Source organism: Leucoraja erinacea, chromosome 22, assembly GCF_028641065.1.
Source record: "Leucoraja erinacea ecotype New England chromosome 22, Leri_hhj_1, whole genome shotgun sequence".
Taxonomy (NCBI): domain Eukaryota; kingdom Metazoa; phylum Chordata; class Chondrichthyes; order Rajiformes; family Rajidae; genus Leucoraja; species Leucoraja erinaceus.
This window is the reverse complement of record NC_073398.1, coordinates 23264408-23277377: the sequence shown is the minus strand read 5'-3', so window position 1 is coordinate 23277377 and position 12970 is coordinate 23264408. Positions and strand designations below refer to the sequence as shown.

The 12970-nt window shown below is 39.3% G+C and overlaps 1 protein-coding gene across 2 annotated transcripts in view; it reads right to left on the bottom strand.

Moving 5' to 3' along the window:
- gsap (gamma-secretase activating protein) overlaps positions 1 to 12970 on the bottom strand; it is a 52775-nt gene that overhangs the window by 31112 nt on the left and 8693 nt on the right. For both annotated transcript variants that reach the window (XM_055653139.1, XM_055653140.1), the window contains exons 8-14: positions 12582 to 12631; positions 11190 to 11294; positions 8595 to 8654; positions 5496 to 5539; positions 2812 to 2897; positions 1420 to 1497; positions 426 to 503 (exon numbers count right to left, since the gene is read on the bottom strand). In XM_055653139.1, coding sequence (XP_055509114.1) covers positions 426 to 503; positions 1420 to 1497; positions 2812 to 2897; positions 5496 to 5539; positions 8595 to 8654; positions 11190 to 11294; positions 12582 to 12631 — 501 coding nt within the window. The remainder of the gene's footprint in view (positions 1 to 425; positions 504 to 1419; positions 1498 to 2811; positions 2898 to 5495; positions 5540 to 8594; positions 8655 to 11189; positions 11295 to 12581; positions 12632 to 12970) is intronic.

Sequence of the window (12970 nt, the reverse complement as noted above, 5' to 3'; positions counted from 1 at the left end):
TCCAAGTTCAGAAACTCATTTTAATTCATTAGCTAATTCTGCCCATAGTTTGATCCAATATAATCTTGGGTGCATAGTAAGTGTAAAAGTCAGGACATTTCTTGTACTAGGATTAAATGAGGACCCTCAAGATTTGACAGATGAACTGTGAAGTGACCAGGTTGCAAGAAGTTGGTGGCATGGGGGGGGGGAAGGGGGGGAGGGGTGGCAGGGGGGGGGGGGGGGGGGGGGGGGGGGGGGGGGGGGGGGGGGGGGGGGGGGGGGGGGGGGAGGAGGGGGGGGGGAGGGGGGGGAGGGCTGAAGGAGAAGCTGTCTTAAACTAAAAAAGTGAGCAGAATGAACTCAGACACTGTAAAAGGTAAAGGAAATGCATCCTCTATACACAGTGCATTTTTTTCTGATCTAGGAATAGAATATCAACTTACCAACATTCAGAAAGGCCAAATCACTGATACTGGCACATTTGGACTTTTCCAAGGAAACTCTAAATGTTTTTCGCCAACCTGCAGAAAATAAAGAATTAAACAGCCATTTCTGAAGTGTACCACTGCAAAGTCAATTTAGATTATTTTGGTATTAAATTGCTCATACCATAAAAATATCGAAGGCAGACAAAAATGCTGGAGAAACGCAGCGGGTGAGGCAGTATCAAGAGTGAAGGAATAGATTACGTTTCGGGTCGAGACCCTTCTTCAGACGGGGGGGGGTGGGGGGGGCGGGAAAAAGAAAGGAAGAGGCGGAGACAGTAGGCTGTGGTAGGCTGTGGTGCTGTTCCTCCAATTTGCAGTGAGACCATGGACGAGGCCCAGGCCAGAAAGGTCGGATTCGGAATGGGAGGGGGAGGGGGAGTTGAAGTGCTGAGCCACCGGGAGATCAGGTTGGTTATTGCGAACTGAGCGTAGTTGTTGGGCGAGGCGATCGCCAAGCCGGCGCTTGTTCTCACCGATGTAGAGCAGTTGACACCTGGACAGTGGATGCAATAGATGAGGTTGGAGGAGGTGCAGGTGAACCTCTGCCTCACTTGGAAAGACTGCTTGGATCCTTGGATGGAGTCGAGGGGAAGGCAAAGCGACGAGTGTGGCATTTCCTGCAGTTGCAAGGGAAAGTAAGGGAAAGGGAGGGGGTGGTTTGGGTGGGAAGGGACAAATTGACCAGGGATCCAGGGACCAGGAATTAAGTTCTGTGAATCTGCATTTAAATCCCGGAATGCCGCAATACAGTTTTACGGGTGGAACATACTTTAAACCAAGACCACCAAGTGACTGCTTTTAAGGGGCAAACAGGAAAAAGTTGCACCATCAAATTTAGTCTCATACCCTTCTGAAAATTAAGAAAAAGGTCAAGTGAAATAATCAAAATGGAGAGAGTTCCAACTGCTTAAAAAAAAATTCTGCTGAAATAATTTAAAACTAGATTTACCATAATGCAGAAGAATGACTGAATAAATAAATTCTTGGTCATTTTGCATAGGATGACTGTAGCACACCGACAAGGCACCTGCAACAGCAATTGATTATAGGAGTACGCTTTCTGTCAAAGGTAATCTGTTGCAAGACAAATCACTTTATAAAAAGGAGAGAATTCTTCATACGCATCAAAGGGTATAGCCATCCCCACTTACATATGCTGGATTTTAATGTAAAATATATCCCAACATTTGCAAACATTCCAAGACTTGCCCCCAGTACCCACAACAATAAATTGAAAAAGATTTGCAAATAATTATATATACTGCCCATCAGCTAGGTGTCAGTTCCTTTAAAGCTATTCTTTCCACGTATTTCTGGGTTCATTTTAAATTGTTTTTCCACTGTTCAGATCGGTTTTCTTTATTTCATTGCAAATGACAAATACTAAAATTTAAGCATGAGTCAAAGTGCACTCTTTCCATTTTATGATAGGCAGAGAGCAAATAAATAACCCTAACTTCTCATCTACTAATTGATACTGGGATACAGAACTCTAAAGTGATGAATTTACTAATTTTGATTTTGAGATTACATACAGACACTGTCTGCCTTCTGAGGGCAACCTTTTGAATAATTTTGAATCAGTTAGGTATACAGAGCATAAGTGATCCACATACACTTCAGCTTACTAAAATTACATTTTATGCCAACCATTATATAATGAGAAAATAAGAGTTCAAGTTACATTTATTGTCACATGCACCAATTGGTACAGTGAGATTTGAATTACCATACAGCCATACAAATAAAAATAACACAATACACGATAGAATTTAACATGAACATCCCCACACAGCGGAATCATCGTTTCCCACTGTGAGGGAAGGCAATAAATACTATGTGTACTCAGCAAGACATATTAACATTTCAGCTTAATGACCCTGTATTTGGGCCTTGCAACGTACAAGTCAACATAGTTGAATCCACAAAATGTAAATAAACGCTTATCTGCAGACAGGAAGTTCTGACCCTATAACTCTGCTGCTTTATTCTCAGATGCTGCCGAGTACATCCAGCATCTTCTATTTTTTTATCACAGATTTCCTGCAATATCAGCTATCTTGCTTTTGCTTCCGCATTATTGTTAGAGGGAAGAACGAGGAGGACATCAAAATTATCTTTTTATCCAAGCTGCCAGAGGAGGTGGTTGAGGCAGGTGCTAGCACAATGTTCAAGAAACATTTAGACAGGTACATGGACAAGAAGGGATATGGGCCAGACGCAGGCAGGTGGGACTAGCGTGGATGGGACATGTTTGTGTTTGTCTGTGTGGGCAAGTTAAAAATATCTTTACATTAACATGCGAAAAGGTCAAGTAAATACACCTGCTTATACTCAATACCTGCATGATCCGTGAAAATTTGCAGATTCAGAGATTCTGAAGATTTCTCTTCCTCATGAAAGTAATTGTACCCAAAATTTACCAGACTAGAACAAAAAACAAAACAATGTTAAATAGAGATTACACACAATATATATTCATTCATCCATCCATTATTTCCTTGTAAAATACATTATAATTAAAGTACTACTTGAGACATGTAATGGTTAAAACAGAAACTTAATTCTGAATAAATTTAAATGTTTATATGTTAGCTCCTGTCTGGTCAGATAAATCTGCAACCAAGATTGATATGATAACAATGACAAAATGCACACGCAAGTCAACTGAGCTGCAATATGCAAATTGCTAAAATTTTACTTCATATAAGAAATAAAGATAATCCAGGGAATTCTAGGTCTGTGAGCCTCACATCAGTGGTAGGGGAGCTATTACGGACAGTTAGCATTGCTTTGATGTCGGTCGGTCGTGTCTGATCAAGTTATTTTTGAGGAGGTGATGAGGACAGAGAGGTGAACCAAGCAATGAATTCCTTAGCTCCGAAATCCTGAAAATAATCTTAATGTTAAGATGGCTAGTTAGGCAAGATAACTGTGGCAGGACAAACCTAAAAACCAATTATCAACCTTTTAGTCTAACATCAATAATGTTATTGAATACCAACTGAACAATCAACTGGTTCCTCCATGACCATACATCAAACCTTATTACAGCTTTCATCCAAGCATGAACAAAACTGTTTAGTTCCTGAAGCAAAATATAAACCAAAGCTGAATTAGATCAAGACCGGAGAAAGGAGCACTAATAAAACTGAAGTTAGCAGGGATCTGATTGTACTTGTATCTAGAGCGTGACAATTAATTGTATCAACTTCAAAGCAAAAATCCAAGTGCTCCCTAATATTCTCAGCAAACATCTTCAGCCGCTTCAACAATGACATTCCTGCCATCACGTAGGTCAAATTGGGAACATTCTCAATGACTGGACATTGATCATCTTAATTCTTCATGTCATTAAATGGTCCACATCAACATACAATACCTTGGCAACAACCAGGCACAAAATGCTAAGTGGCAAATAACATTTAAGCCAAAGCGAATATCTCCAACATAAAGGTCTAATAATCTCTGCTGAACCTTCAATGACATTATAACTATACAGTCATCAGCATCCAGGACTTAATAGTGAAGAGGAATGGGCAAAGCATGTAAATACTCTGGTTACAAAAATATGGCAGAAATATGGAGACAAGGAAACACTTTTTCCTCACAGAAATTTGTGAGTCTGTGGAATTCGGTGGAGGCCGATACTCTGGATACTTTCAAGAGCGAGCTAGATAGGGCTCTTAAAGATAGTGGAGTCAGGGGATATGTGGAGAAAACAGGAATAGGGTACTGATTGGGGATGATCAGCCATGATCACATTGAATGGCAGTGCTGGCTCATAGGGCCGAATGGCTTACTCCTGCACCTATTGTCTATCCTGCCTTCTGTGACAAGTAACTCGTTTTACTCCCAGCGCCCTTCCACTAACAACAAGGTACAAGAGTATGGATGAGTGTAGCTCCAACTAACTCCTGGTATGGAGACACAAGGAACTGCAGATGCTGGAATCTTGAGCAGAGCAGTGCTGGAGTAACTCAGTGGGTCAGGCAGCATATGTTGAGGGGATGAATAGGCAACAGAAGATAAAAAAGGGAAACAAAATGGTTTAAGATAAGAGAGGAGCGAAACGTGAAGAGGGAGGGATATAGGTGAAATGGGATGGGGAGGTGGGAGGGGAAAGAGGGGCAGGAGAGTGGGAGAAATGGGTGTGGGGGGAGAGCACAGAAAAGCTAAAAGGGATACAAGGATATTAATTGAAATTGGAGAATACAATGTTCATATCTTTAGGTTGTAAGCTACCCATGTGGAATACGAGGTGCTGCTCCTCTAGTTTACATGTAGCCTCACATTGGCAATTGAGGGGGCAGTGGGCAGAAATGTCAGCTTGGGAATGGGAATGAGACTTAAATTGGTTAGCACCAGGAGATCCAGCATGTCTTGGTGGGCTGAGCGCAGGTGTTTGTGACACAGTCGCCTAGTCTATGCTTGGTCTCACCAATGTGAAGGAGGCCACATTGGGAGCACCAAATGCAGTAGATGTGGTTAGAAGTTGCATGTAAACCTCTGACATTTGGAAAGGCTGCTAGGTTCCCTGGATGGATGCGACGCAAGGTGTATAGGAACAGGTGTTGCATCTCCTGTGTTTGCAGAGGAAAGTATCTGGAGAGGGGGTGGTTTGGGTTGTGGGAGTTGTGGCGGGAGCAGTCTCTGCTGTTAAGGTGGACCGATCTTCTAACGTTGAACACAGAGCTTCCCACTTAAAGTCTGACAAAGTATCCGTTGTAGGTTGCTGTACATTGAGAGAATACAAACTCTTCCTATTAGAAGGCAAGGGTGCTGCATAGATATAACGTCCCTTTGTGTATTAACTATCATCTGCAGTTCTTTGTTTCAACTACAGACAATGATAATATCTTACTCGGTTATAAAGGACAAACGGCAATCATGGACACTATTTCCCTTCCCCCGCCTCCAAGCCCCATAAGGAGTGTTTACTGTATTCATGTTTAAATATTCATGTTTACACCCAAACTATTTCAATTCAGCACAATTGTAAAGTAAACAATATTTATTGCTTACCTTAACCGTGTAACTATTAAAGGGAATCCAAGAGATAAAGACATCTATCACAGGTCAAAAAAAAAACAAAAAAAAAATTATAACCCATTTCATGATCATTTTACACTAACTGGAGATGTGGAAAATAACAGCAAAAACATGTCTTGTCTTCATTGCAAACAGTGACATTGACAGATAAACATATTCACCAATAGAACATATCGCTTTGTGAATTTAATGACAGGTTTGGGGAAGGTAGCAATTTTCTTTTTTCACACGACAGTTTGAGGTATTAGTTGCAGTCATTTTAATGATTGGAGGTTATTTCATAAACTTCAGACATTGAACCATGGATAAAGTGAGTTTGGCAGTGATGAGAAATTATTAGATTTCATGTCCACAGCTGCATCTGGGGATATTTTGAGCATTTGCAGAGCTTTTGGTGACATAGACACTCATCTGATCGGAACTTATTCAAGGCAAATTGTTCTCTCTGCCCGAGGTCTAGGTCTCGAGTTTAAACTGAGTTCCATTGAAATGCATCAGTCCAGAAAAAAATGTTAAGGCTTTGGAAAGGATTACATAAATTGTTACCAAAATGGTATCTGGGAGAAGGATATTAATATAAGGAAGTTGTTGTCACAATAGAAAAGTGATTATTGTACCACTTAATCATCTGTACATGAGGTTCATAGGGGACCAAATAAGTTGGGTTTTTTTGTATGATCAGCAGTTTTGATAAAGTTAATTCAACCGGGCAAACAACTGGTGGTCATACAGCCAAAATAATTGTTGAGCAGATTTCAGGAACAATTTCAAGTTCAAGTTACATTTATTGCCACATGCACCAATTGGTACAGTGAGATTTGAGTTACCATACAGCCATACGAATAAAAAGAACATAATACACAATAGAATTTAACATAAATATTCCCACACAGAGGAATCAACGTTTCCCACTGTGAGGGAAGACAATAAAGTTCAGTTTTATAAAGGGAACAGAATGGGTGCTTGAGCACGAGAAACAAACTTTTTTTTTAAACCATGGAACTTGATGTTAGCACAATGGTCAGATGTCCTCTTTCTGTGCAGCAAGTTTCGATAATTGTGACCACTTCTATAGAACTAAAGGGGAACTCCCAGGATTAGTGTAACTTCCATAAAAAATGGTTTCTGTGAATAATAACCAAATACTGTAGTTGCTTCTATATTTCCCAATTCCACCTTACCAAAATGTTTTTGAAATTGTGTTGATTATATGGAAAGGTCATTTTCAGAACTGCGAGTTATCGTAACATTGATAAGTCTGTCTACCCTGAAACAACAACAACAAAAAATGTACGATTCCTTCTCCAGAAACACCAGCTATTTGATGTGGATCATTTAGACTTCTTAATTTGCTCTCAGTACTACTCATTAAGGAACTCTCACTTCCTCCTGCATGATGAATGCCCTTGCCTCATATCGTGTTGTAGCTCAGTCACAAGTTGAAGGTGGTTATCTAAAAAATAAACAACTGTGGAAATGGAAAAGTGAGCCAATTCCTGTGTTCCTAACTGAAATAAACAAGCTGATGATGCTCAAGAGACTGTGCAACGTAAGTGGGAAAAGCACAAAGTTTCAGGTCAAATGGCCTTTCACCAGAATGTTAAAGAAGGTAACCAGGCAACCACTTCATGTAGAATCCAAAATTAATATATTCTCCCAGATACAGATTTAAAACTCCCTCTCACTCTTTAGTTTAAGATTGACATCCTTCATGACCTACTTTAAAGTTGTACCTGGGACTGATTGTTCCATTGAAATAAATTCTATAGCCTCAACCTTTCAGACACTACTCTCCTTCCTGTTGTAAAGCCAGGTGGACCAGTCCCAACTTAAATCTCTGGCTTTCAAAGTAAACAAATGTCCAGTCATGCAGATTGACACCTGACACTCCCGGCTGCCGAAAATTAAATTGGGGATTGGAAAAATGCTAAAAGGAAGCTTTCCTACTCTCCAAGCTGTGAAAATCAGTACCTTTCACATTTTATAGCAACTGTTCACTTCAAGCAATTAAATATAATCTATTTATATTCCAGGTATTTTGGTGAAACTATTTTTAGAACACTGTATGTGACTTACTATAGAGATATTGTTTGTGAGCATGGAATGCACACAGAGACATACTTGATAGTTCCTGCATCTGGAAGAGCTGCTGTCTCACAGTTCAAGGAAAGAGTGTTCACGTCGCGGCCCTGTTTCCACCAACCTTTCCACCACCACGCACAAGCAACAAGACAGGCACCATTGTATGCAGATGCCGAGAAGCCCGTTCAGCTCTGGCTGAACAACTTCTAATCTTGTGCGAGGCCTCGATAAGAAAACGTCAGTTCCAGCTAACCATGTTTAATCTCCAACTCTGTGATTAAGGTGGCGCAGTGGCAGAGTTGCTGCCTTACAGCGGCAGAGACCAGGGTTCAATTCAGACTATGGGTGCCGTATGTATGGAGTTTGTATTTTCTCCACATATGTTCTCTTTGAGATCTTTCCTCCCATACTCCAAAGATGTACAGGCTTGTAGGATAATTGGCTTGGTATAAATGTAAAATTTCCCTAGTGTGTAGGATAGTGTTCATGTGCGGGGATCGCTGGTCGGTAAGGACTTGGTGGGCCGAAGGGCCTATTTCCGCATTGTATCTCTAAACTAAACTGCGCTGTCCATGTGAAGTTTGTACTTACTCCTTGTGACTGCACAGGTTCCCACAAGTGCTCCGATTTCCTCCCACCACAAAGACATGCAAGTTGCTACTTTAATTGGCCACTGTAAATTATTCTCAAGCAGGAAGATGAGCAGAAGAATCTGGAGAATCAAGCAGAGTGTAGAGAGAATAAAATGGGATAAATGTAGAATTAGTGTCAATGGATGACTGGTGGTAAGTATGGGCTCAGAGAGCCAAATGGCCCAATTCTGTGCTATATGACTCCATGACCTGTCAGTTTTATATCTCAACTTTCCCATTACATTTTACAGACAATGCATTATATATGTTAGTAGAAAAATAAACACACAATCCAAATATAATGGACAATTCAAAATGTTGGAAAAAGGTTAGATGACAAATATATACTCCTACTTACCAACATTTCATTGCTCCTGTCCAGATAAAACTGGTAACACATCAGAACTGCATTGCTTTCCTAATTAAAGAGGTTATTATTATTGATGCAATCTAATTTTAGTTTGGAGCTTATTATTCAGAAGGATATTTTTATAATTACAGCAGTAAATTACTGTACTCAGTACATCAATATTGATACCACATGGAAACTGCTGCATTGCACCCAAACCCAAATCACTAGAAGTGACAAATCTATCTAATCACATAACTACATTAACTTCCTTGATGTTGTTATTGGCCAAAAATTCAAGGAGAGTAGCCACATTCATATTGCAACTCCAAGAACAGGTCAAAGGTTGGATGTCATGCTGAGAAAGACTTAGAAATATGATCAGCCATGATCATATTGAATGGCGGTGCAGGCTCGAAGGGCGGAATGGCCTACTCCTGCACCTATTTTCTATGTTTCTATGTTTCTATAACACCCAAACTCTGTCCTCCGTAGACAGGGCACGTCAGGATGTATGATGGAACACCTGGTTGATGGTGCCATTCCAACAGCTGGAAACCATTTAGTCAATTTGAATCACCAGTCTTTGTTGAGTTGCAATCTTGGATCTTCCTACCATAGAATGTTGGAGGACCTTCACAAGACCAGGTGCACAACAGTTCAAGGCAGATACATGCCACTGCTTTCTTGAGGGCAATTAAAGATGGGCAATAATTACCAGCCTTGCCAGTAACACACAGATCCCAAAGAAATGAGTGAAGTAAAGGTTCTTAATGAACTACAAGGGCTTCTATGTCATGGAACTGTTCTGCAGTGCATTGAATTTCAAGCCAAATTTATTTGTCACTGCCATCCTTGTACAACATTATCTTATCCTTATCCCTATGGAAAGCAGAAAGTTTTAAATTAAACAATTAGAATAGTCATATTTTGTTGCCCAAGTGAGATCTATGTATTTTTTTGAAGCAGTCAGATGGGCCAAATGAGAACATATGTATGACAGATAACTGCCATGGAATAAGATTTGGAAGAAATTGGAATAGTTTGGTTTTCCTCTCTCATGTAAACCAAAAAAAAATATTGGAAATTGCACATTGATGGAATAACCATTGCACTTTCAGTATCATTTTTAGGATACGGAAAGAATATTGTAGGTATGTTACAAAACCTACCTGAATCGTCATTGAGAATCTGCCCCCAGCCCGTGTGTGTGATTTTGGCGCTGTTTAGAGGGGGCGGGTTTAAAACGCGATTTTTACTAGGCTGTTGCAATCGAAAATGTTCAGCCTAGTAAATCATTAACGAAAAATCGCTGAAAGACCCCGTCGCAAAAGGTATTATTAGTTTTTATGGCCTTGTATAATAGTTATAGTAGTTTAAAAATCACTCTCTAAACCCGCAACCTCTCGCAGCCCCAGGGTTTTATAAAGCAAACAATTAAAGGTATGTACCTTATTTTTACATTAAAAGGGGCTTCTTAAGAACCCTGTATATAAAGTTTACTATAGCGAGTAGTTCATTTTAGGCCCTTTATATCCCGCAGTATTTTTCTGGGCATTTGAGGGCACAAATCCACTGCAATGTGAACGTTCTAAACCAGCGCGTTCACAGGATCCCACTAGAAAGCCGATTTAAATGGACTTTAATTTACAGCAATTGAACACTAAATTCCTTCCATTTGGCCTATAAATTAATGTAAATGAGATTTTAAAATCATGTTTTATTGTGAATTATTTGTGAATATTATTTGGACACTTAGGCTATTTAAAAAAGTTAATCATTTATTAAGAAATGGATAGATGTTTAGATCTAGTAATTGAAGTTTTAAATTAGCTACAATTGGGTAACTAACTAATTATATGCTTTAATTTCAGGTCATCCAAGTAAGATTATTTTATATTTGTTTCAGAATGCTTCAATCTATGATAATTGAAAATTTCATTCAGTTCTCTTAATTTTTAAGAAGGTTATGGGCTTTTGACTGTCCATGATCACAGCTTTTTTGTTATGTCCATAGAAAATCAATAGGGAACAAGATGCTAATTTCTGAGTATGAAAATGGCCATAACCTTTTTATTACTTGAGATATGAAAGTGAATTAGGTGTCAAATTAAACTTATTGTTATGCTTTATCTGATGGGATAAATTGCAGACTTGATTTTTTTAATCTCAAAATTTTGTAAAATTGCTAAATATTGTATCCCAATTTATTATGCAGTTTTTCTATCCTTTTAATCTAAGTGTCATCTCAGCTCAGTAACAGCACTGAATGCTGGAGGTTGTTGGTTCAAGCCCTACTTATCCACCATAATATTTGTTGAGAAACTAAGCAACACATTTGCTTAATATTGACATGCCCTAAATTTGCCTTCACAGATCTATGGAAGAAGGTGTTCATGCAAACCTTGAACAAAAACATTGTTTATTGTTGTTCCCCGAGTAGTACCCATCAAGTAGCAGCCAAAACAAAATTATTTTCTCATATATGCTGCTTGTAGAGAAGAGGGTCAATTTATTTTTTAAAATGCCGCAGCTTTGTTTATTCCAATGCTCCTTTATTTTTAATGAATCAAACATAAATGCTGGTATCTTATCATTTTTTACCTTTTCTACAATATAGAACAGTCTCTGTGCCTCTGTATCCCATTGGGCCCAGAAAAAGTCTTCAGCCACAATCTCTTTAGGCAGATGGTCTGGATCCTGTATTACCTAAAATAGATTTAAAGCAAATGGAAATATCCTGGAAAAATGAGATTATATCAATGATCTTCCTTCCAATATCAACACAGCGTTTTAGCTATAGATTACACAATATTCAATTTTATTACGCCCATGAAGTAGTCCATCCCTGCAGGCAACATTCACAAATGGGTAAATAACATTAAAGCCATAAGAGAGACAGGCAATGGCCGTCTCCAAAGTTAGACACCAACCACCTACCCTTGATACTCGATGGCATTACCATTGTCAACACTCTAACGTCTATACCCTATGAATTACTAACAGAAACTTAAATACACCAAAACCATAAAATTATGGCAATACTCAGCAGGTCAAGCAGCATCTGTGCAAAGAGGGAAAAAAGTGAGAAAGTTTCACAGACAATTTGACAGACTGAGAGGGTAAAACAAGTTAGTTTCAAGTTAAAATATAATAACAAGGAATTGCAGATGCTGGTTTATATCAAAGATAGACATAAAATACTGGAATAACAAAAGACTTCAGGAGTCTGAAGAAAGGTTCTGACCCGGAAACGTCACCTATCCATTTTCTCCAGACATGCAACCTGACCGGCTGAGTTACTCTGGCAATTTGCACCTATCTTTACTTTTATGTTTATGTTTGTTTTAAGTTGCAACATGCAACACTTGTTTTCCACCTCTCGTGGAATGAATTTTGAATTGACAACAATAGAGAAACCAAACAGTTGGCATCCATTTCACTAGGCAGCTGCAAAGACTATAAGCTTCCTGTTGCCTGTTGAACTTTAATTCCATTCCTACTGTCTGTCTGTTGCCTCATGCACATCATATCAAACCCCAATGCCAGCTTGAAGAACAGTACATTTTCTATCTGGACATTTTGCAGGCTCCCTTACTTTGAACAGCATCATAAAAAAAGGGCAATTTCGAAGCAAGATATGCTGAAGGGAATGACTTGCCTCGAGAGCACAAAGTCTTTCGACCATCTACAATGCACATCAGGAGCTTGGTGAAATACTCTATCTGTGGGGAGGACTATGACTTCAACAACTCAGAAGAGGCTCAACACCATCCAAGATGGTGGCACAAACACAGATGGGGCATCTTGGTCAGCATGGGAAAGTTGGGCCAAAGGGCCCGTTTCTAAACTGTATGACTATAAATTCCAAAACAAGTTGCACAACGATTTTTGAGAAACTTTTGGCGAGCTTTGCCCAACTTTCTCCAATGCACAGACTTTGGATCCACAACACAGCATCCATGCACTTGTACAAGTCCAATATATCTCACTTACCGCTCTGTAACCTTCTTCAATGATCACCCTTATACGAATGTGCTCAATACCTGAACAAGAAGAGCAAAAAATAATTTTACGATGTCTTGGATAGGATTGTAATAAAGCATGAAGGTATTAAAATAAAATGCCATTCAGATAGGTCAATGAAGATACTTACCATGAAGAACTCACTGCTAACGTTTGTAGATGTGCCACACCAGAGGTTATTTTTTTTTATTGTACTAGACGATTTTATAGTACACAATCATTCTATTGTTGAGGTGAACTGTGTACAACAGGCAAAAAATGGAATACAGTACAGTTGTATTTGCAACTGCCCTGGGTGCTTTAGTGCGGTACTCAGTACTGTTGCTGACCGCTCCAGTGACCAGAGTTTGATCCTTGCC